The sequence below is a fragment of the Dasypus novemcinctus genome, chromosome 11 (assembly GCF_030445035.2).
Source record: "Dasypus novemcinctus isolate mDasNov1 chromosome 11, mDasNov1.1.hap2, whole genome shotgun sequence".
Taxonomy (NCBI): domain Eukaryota; kingdom Metazoa; phylum Chordata; class Mammalia; order Cingulata; family Dasypodidae; genus Dasypus; species Dasypus novemcinctus.
This window is the reverse complement of record NC_080683.1, coordinates 77,152,571-77,168,223: the sequence shown is the minus strand read 5'-3', so window position 1 is coordinate 77,168,223 and position 15,653 is coordinate 77,152,571. Positions and strand designations below refer to the sequence as shown.

The 15,653-nt window shown below is 30.3% G+C and overlaps 1 protein-coding gene across 6 annotated transcripts in view; it reads right to left on the bottom strand.

Annotated features, from left to right (window-relative positions):
* Positions 1-15,653, bottom strand: part of GRIK2 (glutamate ionotropic receptor kainate type subunit 2) — a 764,129-nt gene that overhangs the window by 168,379 nt on the left and 580,097 nt on the right. For all 6 annotated transcript variants that reach the window (XM_071218609.1, XM_058307194.2, XM_058307193.2 and 3 more), the window contains one exon: positions 9,697-9,920. In XM_071218609.1, the coding sequence (XP_071074710.1) occupies positions 9,697-9,920 (224 nt within the window). The remainder of the gene's footprint in view (positions 1-9,696; positions 9,921-15,653) is intronic.

Below are 15,653 nucleotides of genomic sequence, written 5' to 3'. Positions count from 1 at the left end.
TATAAAATCAATTTTAATAAGTGTTTTCACAAAGTGTACTGACTGTTAGACTTCCTATTTTTTAACTATATTTTTATTTTAAAAAACACTATCATAAAATAAAACAAATCAGTAAAAATATTTAAAATTAGATGGATGTACTACATACACAATGTAGTATTAAAACAACTGAAGTATGTTTGGAATACATTTGGTATTTTTCTTTTCAACTAAAATATACAAATTGACAGCTATTAAAATAGCCAATTTTAATAGATGGAGATTTTAAGCCTTATTGCAATAATATTCTAATTAAACATTTTTGAAGTTATAATTGAAAAGTAAAGTCATAGTATTAAAATTTTGAAATCAACATAAATTTCTTGAGTGCAAATATATTATTTGAATCTCTTTAAGCAAAATATTCACTATTGCCAAGTGAGTTTTTTAAATAAAATCACTTTAGCAATATCAGTTTCCAAAACATGTCTTCAGTCTAGTGAATTGCTTAACTTATTTTGAAACACACCTCCCCACCCACATCCTGTCAATAACAATAATATTAAGGGAAGCAGGGAAACACTTACCTAATTTTATAATGTTAAAATAATATTCAGGTGCATATTCTGAACCAACTTAGATGACAGTTGTAGCCCTATTCTGTTTAAAATATTTATCATGCCAGTAACATTCAAAACCTAAAATTTCACCTTTGCTTCAAATATTATACCTTTCAATTTAATAGGTGAATCTTATAAATTCATTAACCTCGTTCTATCACCTCAGTTGCAGTCAAAGGTGACACATGAGAGTAGGAAATATTGAAAACAATTTAGAGCTAAACATCTCTCATGAAAAACAGCAGAAACCTTTATGTGAATCATAAGTTATTGGAACTAAAAGTGTATTTCAAGCCAATGTACATTTGATAAAATATAACAAATATTATAGTTAAATATGCAGATGTATACAATTGCTTCATTAAGGATTTTTGCTACAAGGGATGTAAGCTTAAGCGCTGGGCTCCAAACAATTTCAAAAATAAGTATAAAATCAGTATATTTCTAACAGAGATAAAGCTTTTGCCCTTCATTATGCAAGTGTTAACAAGAAATATTTAAAACTATTAGTACTGAAAACCAATAGGATATTTTGTGCTGTCCTTTTAATTTTATTCAAAATAGTTTCTATCAAGCTCTTTTTATGCAAATATTACATAAGTATTGAAATTCCAATTTCACTTTGGGAGAACCATGATATTTTTCCTGAAAAATAAACCCAACAGGATTGATATGAAAACAGTTTAATTTGAATGATGTAATTATGTAATGAAATGTAAAAAAAATTATAGCAATTAAGGTGTTGTGACATGCTCTAATGAATGAAGTTACATTGGTTGATGACACTGTATCTCCTACTCATTAATTATTTGGATAGAGTGCATTATTTTACATTGTATAAAGAATTACAGTCATAAATTACTGCTGAAAAATTTCATCCATACATTTTCATTTGTTATTGATGGTATTTCTCCCCTTTCTATGGATTGTGCAAATAAAAAATTGAAACGAAACCAAGAACAACTTGATTCTGCAGAAACACTCACAATATAGTTTTATTCTCTTACTATATGGTGCTACTAATTTTCAGGGGTGTAAAGTTAGCATTTCCAAAGAATAGATATAGAAAGTAAATATGCATGTGTGTGACTTACTAATGTACCCTAAGTGTCCTTTAGAACTTGGAGTTCTAAAGAGGAAGGTATATTTCTTAAGTGTTGCTAATTAAATTAATTTTTAAGGGGGCTTTTATTATTAAAAATGTACTACTTACATGTATTTCAGAGATTTAATATAGCATAGCCAAAGTATTTTTACTATGATCTTAAATGTCAAAAGTGGAAGTAAATTTAATATGATAAATATACAAAAGGAGTCAAGTGATATAGATTCCTTTTCTAAACATATTTTCTGTTTTATTCTAAATAATCTATTTTCTTTTCTTCAGAGCAACCTTCCTCCCTGTAGTAAATTAGAATTTAAAAATTTAGCAATTAGAAGGAAATCATTTCAAGCCTCATTAAATGAGGGTTGGGGAATGGAAGATGGGGGAGGGTATATCTATTCATTCCTTAATTCAAACTATAAAAGAATAGAGTTACTAAAAAATGAAGGTAAATCAATCTCTCTACAGTTCTCACCTATAGCCTAGTTATAGTTAACATGTAAAATATATTATTTCTCTTCCTTTTCTCCCTCAATTCCTCTACCCGCATGATCTACTATCCCAGAACAAGAATATGGGAACACCAAAGACTCCATAGCAAAAAGACCTATCCAAGTAAAAATGTTATTAATGCTTAACGTTAAGGGGGAAAAAAACCCTGATCTATTTATCTCTCCATATTTCTCAAGACAGCTACCTTTTTTTGAACATGCAAGCTTAATCATGTACAAAGACACACAGAAAAAAAAATCAAGTTCTAATTTCTTTGTTTCTCAACATTTTTGTATCTCAGCCTCCTGTACAGACTCCTCTTGTTCAAGATGTATGTTCAAATAAGCAATTTGGCTTCTCTTAAATTAAAATATTTCATTAACAACACTGTTACAGAAAAGAATACCACCAATTTTCCTGAGATAGTTTCAGACTGTGAAGATCTTTCTTAGGTAACTGAGAAAACTGCCCAAAGACTAAAGGGTACTGTCATCTCCGTGACTGTTGAAACACGGAAGTGCAGGTTTGTTTTTCCAACTAACTAAAACAAAACAAAAAGTGGCTTCCTAGCAGCAATTCACAGTCCCTGAAGCTAAGAGCAAAGAAGCTAACGAGAAACTGCAAAACATGGAAGAATAGGGATTTCACTTGATTAAAATGCTTGTTTTTCTTTATCTTAGTCCTTTAGAGTCACATGAAAGATTTTTGTTCTTATGGTGAATTTTTTAAAAAGTAGAATAAAAGGGGAGAGAAACAGCCACTCACAGTATTATTCTTGATCTGTTAGCTTCTAAATCTGAATTAGATGATGAGAAATGTAGAGGGACAGAATGGCTACTGTCAAAGGAGCCACTACACTTTTTTTTTCCCCAACTCTCATTGAAAGCAGAAAATTTCTCAACTGCTTGCCATTGAGATACACACATGCACACAAACATATATTACATATAACAAAGTAGTCACTAAGAACAGAGTTGTCATTTTGGGTAGTAAATCTATCAATAAGTATTGAACTTCAAGTATTTAATATTATCAAATGTGTTAATGTGACCCAATTCACTGTAAATGACTATAAATAGTTTCTGTGATTTACTGAGCTTAGACATTGTGGAATTTTAAATTACAGCAAATCAGCATAGGATAATAGTAATTCTCAGAAGCTCATAGGCCAAGCTGTTTAGCTTGTAAACACATTTGCAAGGACTAGAGAGCAAAGTATTGTTGCCCCCAGTGGGTCTTTGAATTCATTTCTGATCATAGAGGCATGGGAAGCCAGAGGCAAATTTTTCTATAGGATTTGAAAAATAATATTGGGCTATAAAGCTTCTGCTTTTTCAAAATAATTATACTCAATTATTTTGGCCTAACCATCAAGAAAAAAATATTTTATGGGGGAAAATAATTTGAATAGAAATTTGGAAACTTCTAAAAAGTATTATAAAAACACAATTAGCCTTAAAATAAAATGCCAATTAGAATTTGACAATATTCAAATTATGGATTACTGAAAAAGGACTTTAATTTTAAATTGACTTTTTTCTACTCATTTTTTCTCTTATCTTTTATTCCTGTAAATGCTTAGCGTAATTATTGCAATGAGAAAGAAAAAAGATGTTTATTTTATTCTCTGCCAGTTGGAATTCTCTTTATCCTAGAGAGATGATTTCAGTCAATATCTCTACTGACTTGCTTATCTGGATTTGTATTCATCATAGCTGAAAAGAAATCATATTCAAACTCAATTTAATTGCTTTGGTTGATTCCTCCAAACCTTTTTAATTTAAACTAAGCATTTTTTCTGGGATAGTGTTTTAGGCCTACTTTGCAACCATAAACATTATTGGAACCATTTAAAAAAGTAAATTATTTTATAATGGGTGTACAAAATAATTGAGAAATAAAAATTTTTTTCAATAATACAGAAGTAGCTTACCTCCTAAAGAAATATTTTTATCCATAATTTGTGTGTTTAATTTTAATCCAAATTTTCAGTAAAAAACAGGAAAATTGCTAGATGGGAAGGAATAGCATGGCTTTCCCTGCATTTTTTTTTCAGTTAATAAATGGCACTAACAAGTCAGAACAAAATACAGCTAACATTATGTTATGGAAAGGTAAATCTGGAATGTTTTCTGAGTAAGATATGGAGCAAGTTGGTTGCAAAGGCACACAACAAAATTGGCATTTTATTTCAGTGGGACAAGAGCCTACTGGAAAGAAGATCGGTTTAACACTGAACATCCTACCAAAACAGGTACCCATTTTGAAATGCATAATTATTTATTGTTGCCCTTCATTGTACATTAAAGGTCACCTGTCATTGTGACAGGAGTGTAAAAGCTATTGCACACTAATCAAGAGCCAAGATCAAAGTCATTATTGCAAACACTTAGATATGGTTTACTAAACTCTGTTAAACCATCAAAATCACTCTGTTTACAACATCTTTACCTATGAGCTCCAAGAGAATTGTAGAATATGTATAAGTTTAAGAATTCTCAAAAAATCAATAGTCTGATCATTTTGTGACCACAAACCACAATAGAGTAAAAAATGTACGTCAAGACAGTCTTAGCCATCACTGTAATAGGAAACCCTGAGCAGATTCTAGGGAGATTGTGCCCTGCAGTCTAATCAAATGATAGGATATACATTATTCTAATATTTTAAAAATTATATGACAGATAGTTCAACACAAAAAACACACAAAAATACCTATATTCTTTTAAACCTAGAAAAACTAACACTATATATTCAATACATTGAGTATTCTTTGGTTTGTTATTCTTTCTAAGAAGGCTAAGTGCAGCAATATTGCTTGGCTTCTTTTACCTTTGTTCCTACATTTTATCACATTTACTTGTTCATTTGTGTAACCTACAAAACTTTTGTGTTATGGTACTCTTAATATGAGATTTGGTATAGTATTGTTTTTCTGCTTCGGAGTTTGTTTATATTTAATTTTGAAATGCCAATCTTAGAATAAAACATACAATATTATTATATGTTTAATGAGTAATTAGTACGGTTACATCAATCCTGTTGGAGGGGAAATGTGTATACCATTATTCCCTTCTTTTCAGTTTGGTACTCAATTATTCATCTCTGTATAGAAAACTGCTGAAGGCCCTAGACCAAGATTCACAAGCTAGCTCCAGATCTCAGACAGCTCTGTCTGTCTTGAGGATATCTTACAGTTTAAAGAAAAAAAATCTTTTACTATCTATGGAAATTTAAGTTGGTTCATTTCATAAATAGGATCTATCAGTTCTCTTGTTTAATAAATGAAATATTTGAAGCAAGGTGAAAAATACCTCTTATTATCAGTATAAAGGGTGGGAAACCTAACCAGATACTTTATATGACTATTTCCCAAAATCTACACTAACATACCTCGGTCAAAGAAAAGAAAATAGGAACAAGGGGAAAAAAGTTAAAAGGTAATAATGACCATCTGCTGAGACTTTGTGTTTTGCTATTTTTTGCTATAAATGCCATGAAACCATACCATGGGTAAAAACCTGTTCTTAGTTTAATTTTTTCAGGGGACAACAAGAATTCTTCCTAAACATTTTCCAGCCAAGAGCTATTGTTAAAATGTCTGGGATAAAGCCATTCTATGTGAAAAATGTACTGCAGGCTTATCCTTACCCTTCATATAAGTGTTCTCAACTAATTTGGATAAGCATGCTGATTGTGTCATTATGCTATAATTTTAGAAAAAAGCAACTTTTTGCAAGAGAACATATATTTTAAAGCCATATTAAGATTTTTAAAAAAATACATCCCTCTCTTAATATTGGCTAAACAAATTTTAGAGAATTTGTTAAAGGTAAATTTGAAGATCGTTTTCTTACAAAATAAGAGTAAATTTTTAAAAGGCATCACCAAAACAATCTACTTTCAAATCCAATTTAAAAAAGAGAAGTTTTAGAAATTATTATTAGCCCTTACTTTGTCATAAAATTAGTAGCGTTAATAGTACAATAAAGCAGATAATCAATAAGATCAAAATCTAGTGGTCTAATAATAACTAACAATTTGTTTAGAGCCTTATTTCTTTTATACTTAGATATTTCTCTCCTGAGAATTATTGTGCACATGTGTGTGTATGTGTATTCCAAAGTCATTTTAGGAAAACATATTTAAAATATATGATCATCATTAAAAAATTGTTGAATAAATTCATGAACAGTGAGATATAAATTAAATATTTTGTGGGACCCAGATTATCTTAGTGCTTACTAAAGCTTCAACAAAAATTTGACATATTGTTTGGATGATTAGTTAAGTGATTGGATTAGAGTGGGAACTAAGGTGTGGTTTGGTAGTTAGAAAGATATGGAAGATTAATTATAACACTGATAATAGGGAAAATACCGGATAGTGACCAAAAGAGAAGTTAAAATACTAGAGAGCAAATTTTTTAACAATAATTAAGTTACTTCTTGATTTTTAATATTGAGATTAATTATTTTGACTCCTAAGACAGTATAAAACAATTTCCTAAAATTCTACCTGACATAAATTCCAATACTTAATATATATGAAATTTTGATATAGGGGTTGTATTAGGCCATTTTTTTTTCTGTGATTTTTCAGTGTGAGTGAAACTCATATTTGCATTTTTTTAAAACTGTAATTTCTTTTCCTTTCTATGGAGATAAAGAATATACAGAAAGATAAAAAAAACACTTTATTTATTTTGAACTAAATGATGTTAGTATGGTCATCAGTGATCTCTGTAACTGATAGGTAAATTGATTTAAATTGATAGGTAAAAATCAAAATACAACCCTTTATTTTGAATTGTAACAAATATTGTGAGAACATTTTTTTAAAAAGGCAAGTAATATCTATAATTTAAAAGTGAACACTTTGTATTTGCACTTAAAGAATTTTTTTGATAGAAAGAGTTCAAGAACATGTCAGAGCAGATTTGAATTATAAAAAATCATTTGATTTTGTAGGTCCAGTTTAGAATATGAATTAACTCAATTCAGGACTTTTAATATGAATTTTTAGTGTTTTCTTGAAATTGGGCACTATTTTCAAACAAGATTATTTTGTTACTGGAAATTCAACAAAATATTCTAAGAAAATCTATAAAGTATTTTTGTAACATATTATTTACCAAGAATAGCTAATATTATTTATTACTTAATATAAAGATATCTAACAATATTTATTATTCATAGGATATCTATTAATTTGCTAATAAATGAAAATTTTACACTTAATATTTTAGAGTATATGAGGAAATTTGTATATAAATTGTTCAATAAGAAGGCAAAATATTTTTAATTCTCAAATCCGTTCATTGAATCACTGATAACACAACTTTAACAGTAACATTCACAAGTTTAAAGATACTAAAAATGGCACACTGTGGCCATCCTTATGTTCTCCAACAGAATGTTATGGATGCATTTCATTTGAGTAAAACTAATATAGCTTTTGATAAATATTGTTACATAGTTCATTATTATATATAGTTCTTATCTGTGGAGGTTTATCAATGTGAAAGTTGGAAAAGTAATTTTAAAGTTAATTAAGTATACATCCATACTATATATATTTTTGTATATTCTTTTAAGTTTGGGGAAAAAATCCAGATATTCGAGTATTTGCTTTTAAATTTGGTTTTAGAAACTGTTGCTGGACTATCTAATTCTCCTAATACAAATTTAAGAAAAGCCAAAGTCTGTGCTTAAGATCTCCAAGGAAACTATTAGAGTTAATTCAGTTTGATTCCCACACAATTGCCTCAGGATTGTCTCAGGGCCAATTCCTCTAGGCTTTGTTTATACTCTTCCTGGAAAATTTTATTAATATGATGAAGAAGGTAAAGTATACCCATAGACATCAAAGAAGGTTGTTTTATAGTTTGGAGATACTATGTTTCATGTTTGTCCCATGGAAAGGTTGCAAAGTTCTCTAGCCATTATGTTTTTTAAGTAGAAATCTTTGAACCCATTTCTCTGAACACATAACAGAAACTTTGAACACATTTCTTTCCAATGGTGACTATTTAAAAAATGTAATGGGTACAAAGATGCTGTTTTATTTTCACAGAATATGGACAGAAGCTGAAGTTAAAAGTTTATGAACTTCATACACCAAAACCTTATTTTTCTGGGAGAATCCCAAACTTCAGATAGGGTCTATGATACAGCTTCAAATGTTATAGGGACAAATTATTCCAATGCACAATTCATGACGATGCAAATGATAATTGCTTAAAGACTTCAATATTAATATTGACCCAATGAGGTGGAAAATTATAAATTTCTATGCTATTTCTGTGTAAATATATTAAAAATCTTATGCTACCTCAATAATTGCTTTGATTTGATTTCTTTTTTAACTGAATGAACTGAATATTTTTACTGCCAGGAAGAAATCCCCAACTTCGTTAAAATGGGAATAAGTTCAAGGAAAGCCAAATATCTTCAATGATAAATTTATCAAAATAATCTATGTAATGCAGTGTAACTGAAAACAATCACATTATTTAATTTTTGATGATAGGGCAAAGAATATATGTATTGTTATAAATTATAGGTATTTTAACAACATGATACAATTATATGTAGAATGTTAATTCATTTTAGATTCAGAGCTATCTTCTTAATGTTTGATTGAATATAAAAATTCAAAAAATACCTTGAGCATGAGACCTTTAGGTCATTATAATAATAGTAGAGTTCTGTGTCCTAAAGCACAATTGCAAATTTCTCAATTGGCAAAAGTAAACTAAATCACATTAAAATGATCTGTCAGTTGGAAAACTGATACCAAAGTATGTTAAAAAAAAAAAAGGATTACAAATTTCCACCTCCAATAGTAACAATAAAATAGCAAAAACAACATAAATTGAGCTGAGTATAGATTTAAAAAGCCATTATATAAATTTATAAAACTATATTTTCAATTAGGCATTAATTTTCTGATCCCATGATTTGAAACATTTCCTATGAGTCACTGAAAATAAGACAATGCTGAATGGTGCTATATGTACCCCTTAAAAACAATGACAAATTTCACAGTAGTCTTTTTTACAATTAAAATATTTCTTTTAAATTAGCCTTTGCTCTTAATTTTTAAAAAGCACCTCCTTTTAAAATTTTAAATCTTTGGTTTTTCTTATATGGAATTATTGATTCAGGTTAATAAAATATGTTTTGCTATCTGGCTTAATAGAAATCTTCATAAATGAGATAATAATTCTTATACCATAGTAATTTGGTCTGTTTTTAAATTATGATTAAGAATAGTAAACCCTAGTATACTTATAGCTTACTGACACAACCAGCGTGGTTTCTGCCCCAAAAGGAAGCATAGTATTTAACAAGTGATGTGACTCTTAGAAGTTCAATATCCTTAAAACCCATGGGAAATAAAGAAAAGAAAAATTAAAATTCATTGTGACTTTTGACAATTATTAGTTAGAAAAGGAGGTAACAATTGCCAAAAAAATCACAAAAGTGAGCATGTTACCTGGCAATGACAAAGAGCACACAACTGACACCCAAGTAAGCCAGCAGAATATACATCCAGATATCAGGGGAGAGAGGATTCAGGAAGGAGAAGACGCCTGGGTTTGTACCATTGGGCTTGCGGTACAAAATACTTATTCCAAGTGTCATAAAGGGCTTGGAAAAGTCGATGACCTTCTCTCGAACGTAGGTAATAGCCAGTGGAGCAACTGCAAGGTCAGCTTTCTGCAGAGAGAAACATAAAAAATAATAAAAGAAAAAGTATGTTCTAAGTTATAAGAAAGAAGCAACAAATTAAATAAAAGATTTTACACTTTCAAATTGTTTCAGTAATGATTATTTTAAAAATGACTACTCTAAACTGAAGCATCTGATTTAGTCTGCTACTTACGTTTTGTATGCTTCTAGATTAGCAAATCTATGTTTATTAAAAGTATGTGTAACCGTAACACCAGGCCCTTGATATTGATGATTGTACTAATGAACCTTTTCTGTGAAATTGAAACTTAGCCTAGTATTGTATTTTCCCTAAGAGTTACCTCCTAAAAGCCTCTTTTTTACTCAAATGTGCTCACTCTCTCTAAGCCAAACTTAGCATATAAAAGCACTACCTTCCCCCTCAGGATGGGACATGATTCTCAAGGATGAGCCTCCCTGGCACCAAGGGATTATTATCAAGCACTAACTAGCAATGCGTCTGGAAAAAGACCTCCATGAAAATGGAGAAATATTAAATACAAATGAGTTTTTAAGGCTAAGGGATTTCAGAGTGACTCTGGAGGTCATTCCAGAGGTTATGCTTACGCATTTTTCAGCAGGATCTCATTAACTGCCAGAGTAAACAGTGGCTCAAACAGCAGGGTTCCTGAGGGCTCTAGAAACATCTAGACATTACATGCAGGGCAGAAGAACTCAAGAATTTGGCACCCTGTCAGTCGGCCTTACTTTGGAATTTATGTTCCCCAATGTAACAAAGCTACATTCATTCATAGTTTCCCTACACATGGCTCTTTTGCCCCTTTTATTTGAACCTATAGAATAGCACTATATTTGTTAAATATATGTCCCAGAGACTTAAATCATTGGTCCATTCATATGCTGGTTGAGCCTTGAATTTCAGCAGAGTTGCAAAACCTACTCTCCAGTTCATTGGGCCCACCCAGGACAACTAACAAGGAAATGATGATGGGCAATGCCCAACCCAAGGAAAAGAGAGTGTCTGCAAGTGCAAGCATGATAGTACCATCCATCTGCCTCATGGGATCTAAGCCCCCTCTCAATTAGAAACAACATGGGCATCACTACCCCAAAATCCTTAAGATTGAGGAATGAACAATAGACTAAAGTAGACATTAGTATTCTATTATAGAATTAATATTATTCTAGCAATGGAAGGTCTTGTAACATTGATATAAAGGTAGTGGCAACCAGAGGTCCTGAGGTGAGGGAGAGGGAAGAATAGGTGTATTATGAGGGCATTTTGGGGACATTGTAATTGGCCTGCATGACATTGCAATGATGGATACAGGTCATTACACATTTTATCATAACCTATAAAATTGTGTGTGGGACAAAATGAAAGCTATAATGTAATCTATAGTCCATGTTTAGTAGCAATGCTTCAATATGTGTTCATCAGTTGTAACAAATGTGTCACGTTAATGAAAAATGTTGTTAATGTGGGAAAGTATGGGAGGGGGAGGGGGTGGAGCATAAGGGGATCCCACATATTTTTTACGTAACATTTATGTAATCCAAAACTTCTTTAAAAATAAAATAGTTAAAAAAATGCTTAGTTTAAAAAGAAGTATATATAGAAAGAAAAACTGGTACAGGAAGGAAAAACCAAAAAATTATTGGACATTCAGTTCATGAACTATCATTGCCAAACCTTCTCAAAAACATTTTAAATTTTAACATCAAAGATCCATTTTCTAAATACCGTTGGTCAAATTCTAAAAAATAATATATAAATAGACCTAATAACTGACTCATTTATTTAGCTGGTAATCAAAAAACATTTCTCTGGTTTAAAAACTCTAGAATTTAGTTAAGGGCTTCAGTACTTAAATAGTTAAAATATTATGAAATCATCTGTTACTTTGATTGTGTTTACTGTCCCTTAATTTTGTTTCTATCCCTCTAATTTGTTTTATATTATTCAATGAAAATCCTTGCAGTCTTGCCTAAATCACATTAGGAAATCAGTTTTTCAATTTTCACAAAGTTGATAATTTTCCATGGTAGCTTAAATATGTTAAATTATAATGCTTTTCATTCATCATGTTATAACCATCTGTTAGGGTTGAACTTAAGCTCTAATATTTTGAAAAAATAATTTTAATACTTTAGAATAACAAAGGCATCTATGATGGGAAGCTATATTGCCATCTTCTTTTGTTATAAATAAACAGAGTCGTCAGAAAATAAATTAAAAATCCTCATTGCAAAGGTCTACTAAGAGAAATATAAAGGAAAGAAATTGAGCTTGTAATTTCCTGGCTTCATGGATTGTTGGAGAACTTAAGAGCAGAAACTTCTCTAAGAAGCTAAGTTTGTGGACAACTTTAGTCTAAGAACATATCTGTGCATTTCTGGGTTGGCAGTGTGTGGTGAAACAAGAGCAAGAGAATGTAATGTTTTTCTAAAGACATAATGTCTAAAAAGTAGGGAGGATAAAAAGGTCACTGGGGTCCTGGGGAAGGGTATCACAATATTGGATATTCACAGTATCAAAATAACTGGTTAATATACACAATCAAGGAAAATATAAAATTAAGAATTATAATTGCTAATCTCCCTTAAGCACTTGCTATGTAACAGACACTATGCTAAGAACTTTATAAGAATTGTCACATTTAATCTTTACACCATCCTAATATTGCCATTTTCAAATAAGGGAACTGAAATTTTAAGAATTTAAAAACTTGCTCAACATCCTATACATAATTAGAGCATTGGAGAAAGTATATAAAACTTATGTTGGAGTCTATACTGTGAGCTTAACCCTGACACACATCTCAGAAATCAGAGATGAAAGCAAAGCCAGGAAAGGGTCTTATCTAAATATTTTATTTATTTGTGCATTCATGAAAGCTCTATTGTATGTAGAGCTGGACAGGGAGACTCATGGAAGAAAGGCCAGCAAGTGATGGAGTAGTTTCTGAGAAGTTCCGAGGGTCAAGTGTAGAGTTCAGGCCAAGGAGTATTTTCTAAGACAATACTCCCTTTAAAACAGAAGGGAAGGAAATGAAGATGATTTGAAAAACTAAATAAGGATGTAGTGGAAAGAAAGTAAGAACAGAAGAAATAGAGATATCAGATTAAAAAAAAAAAAGGACAGCACCAAGGGGTAGTTTGACCCTGTCATTTGAATTGAAATATATAGCATGGTTTATCCATGAGCCACTTCACTTTGTAATCTATGAAAAGTACAATTTCACTACAAATAAGGCAGATAAGTGAATATGCTTTAAACCAGTAAACTATTTTGTAAATGCATCATAAATATCATAAAAAATAGGAAACTATTCAAATGATACATATGTTTAAAAACATATTATTCCCAAGAAGTTGTTCTACAGGCACATATTAATGGGATTAATTATGACATATCTCAATTGTGAAAATTTGCTTAGCATTGTTTAACATAAAAATTCTATCCCAAATAGAAATGGGAAAAAAAAAATAATTTCATAATACAATACTTTTCATTATAAAAGAAATTAGCCATTTAAAAGAAAAGATGTAAATAAATATTTCCAAAGATTTAATTAAAAATCCTCTAGGCTATTTTTACCATATCCTCAGATTATTCATATATAATGTCTTGTGATGGTTAATTATTAGTTATTTCTAATAATAGGAAATCACAAAAGTTATCAAATATCACGTGTTAAAATAGGCAATGTCTGTTTGTATGCCAAAAACATATTTTAAGTCCATTTTAAAAATGAGACCTCAGTATCTTGGAGCAGTAAAAATATATTTTTTTTTGCATAATAGCATTTTCTATGAGTAACATCCAATTTCAGTTAAAATGTCCCTATAGTAAAAGTTTTTATAATGATAATTGTCCCATCAAATATTCTATTAAAGACTAAGCTGTTGGAGTAATGAGAGTGATGGCAAAATTGGATAATCCGAACTTTTAATCTTTTATCATTGTAGATATAGATTGATATGACTGAATGAAAATAAATTCAGTAAATTATAACTTATTTTAATTAATAAAGAGTTATTTTTGTATACAAAAAAAGCAGTAATCATAATAATGCAAGTCTTAGCAAAAGTAAAGATTCCTTTAGATGAAAGATGCTAGGATAATATTTTAGAGGAAATAGTCTGGTGAAAAGAAAATTAAAATATATAATAATTTGTAATGTGAAAATATAAGTAGAAATGAGACAATTCACATTAAGTACATTTTTTACTTACACTTAAATCATTGGAAAATTAACTGTTAATGCTTGCATATTTTTATTAATATTTTCATTTATTCTATAATGGAAATAGTGCCCAGGGCTTTGGATTAGATATAGCAGTGACAAAATATCCCTGGCAAACCATTATAAAATAGGTCCATTATTTGTCTAAAATATTCATATTTTGAGGTTAAGAGACTAGTTTGGGTTCTTAACTATAACATTTGAATGACTCCACAAGTTTAAGAAGAAAATCACATGGATCACCAAGTCTCTTTTTTAATACTACCACTATGTTATAGATTGAATTAGTCCTGCCAATTATTTGATCCCCTAACTGTGAGAACATTAACCTTCCCTAACCCACTGATATCAGGTTTGGTCATGTGACTTGCTTACACCTATAAAATGTGAGTTGGTGATGTATGTAATTCATAGGTGAAGTTTTAAATGCATTAAGTGGTTCTGGCATTGTTTTATTCTTTCTATCATGTGAACATACTGTCCTTATAGATGCAATAAGTTTATCCTGGATCCATGAATGAAGAAGACATTTGAAATAAAGCCCCATTTAATTTCCAGTCCTGGCCAACCATCGCTAACATGTAACATAAGCAAGAAATTAATATTTATTCTTTTAAGATATTTAAAAGGAGCTTTTTAGGGTTGTTTGTTATCACAGCATAACATTGTTTATACTGACAAATACAGATTGTTTTCTTTACCTCATAACTTCCCCTAAGTTCCTTCAAGGAAGATGAGTCAAATTCCTAGCCAATGTCATTACAATTGTAACCCATTAGAATATGAAGGGAGAGTTTGTGTGTGATATTTGCTAATTAACTATCAATATAGTCAACTACAAACCAAAATTGATGAATTAAATTACTCCTTAAAATTATTTCTAGCCCATTAGTATACAATGTTTAAGCAGACTTTTTTCGCCTTTGCATAGAATTCTGGACTTTTAAACTCTTTTGTTTCATTTTCTAGGTTGTTATTAAGTGCTTCTTTCTCACCTTTTCAGTTTTTCTTAATAAATAATTTAAAAATGTGAATTATTGTCATAGAGGTTTCATAGGAATCTACCATGATTGGTGAAATTACAAAAATTATCTGATTTAAATTTTCTTTTCTACAAAAATAGCTGTGGTAAATTGAATCACATACCCCAATAAAAAAATACGTTCTTAATCTTATCCATGATCCTGTGAGTGTAAACTTATCTGTAAATAGGACCTATTGAAGATGTTATCATTAGCTAAGGCATGGACACATTGAATTAGGGTGGGTCTTAATCCACATTATAGTAGGCTTATAAAGTGGCCTTTGCGTGCAGACAGAGAAAACCTCAGTTAGAAGACAGAAGTCAAAGAAACCAAAAGAGCAGACACAAGGAAAGAAATGACCATGTAACACGGGGCAGAGACATAAACTCCGTGAAACATGAGAGTTTAGGGAAAATGTGTCTCCAAAGATGACTTAGTCATGCTCATTTCCCACTATTTTTCTGTACAACCACTCAAATATGTCA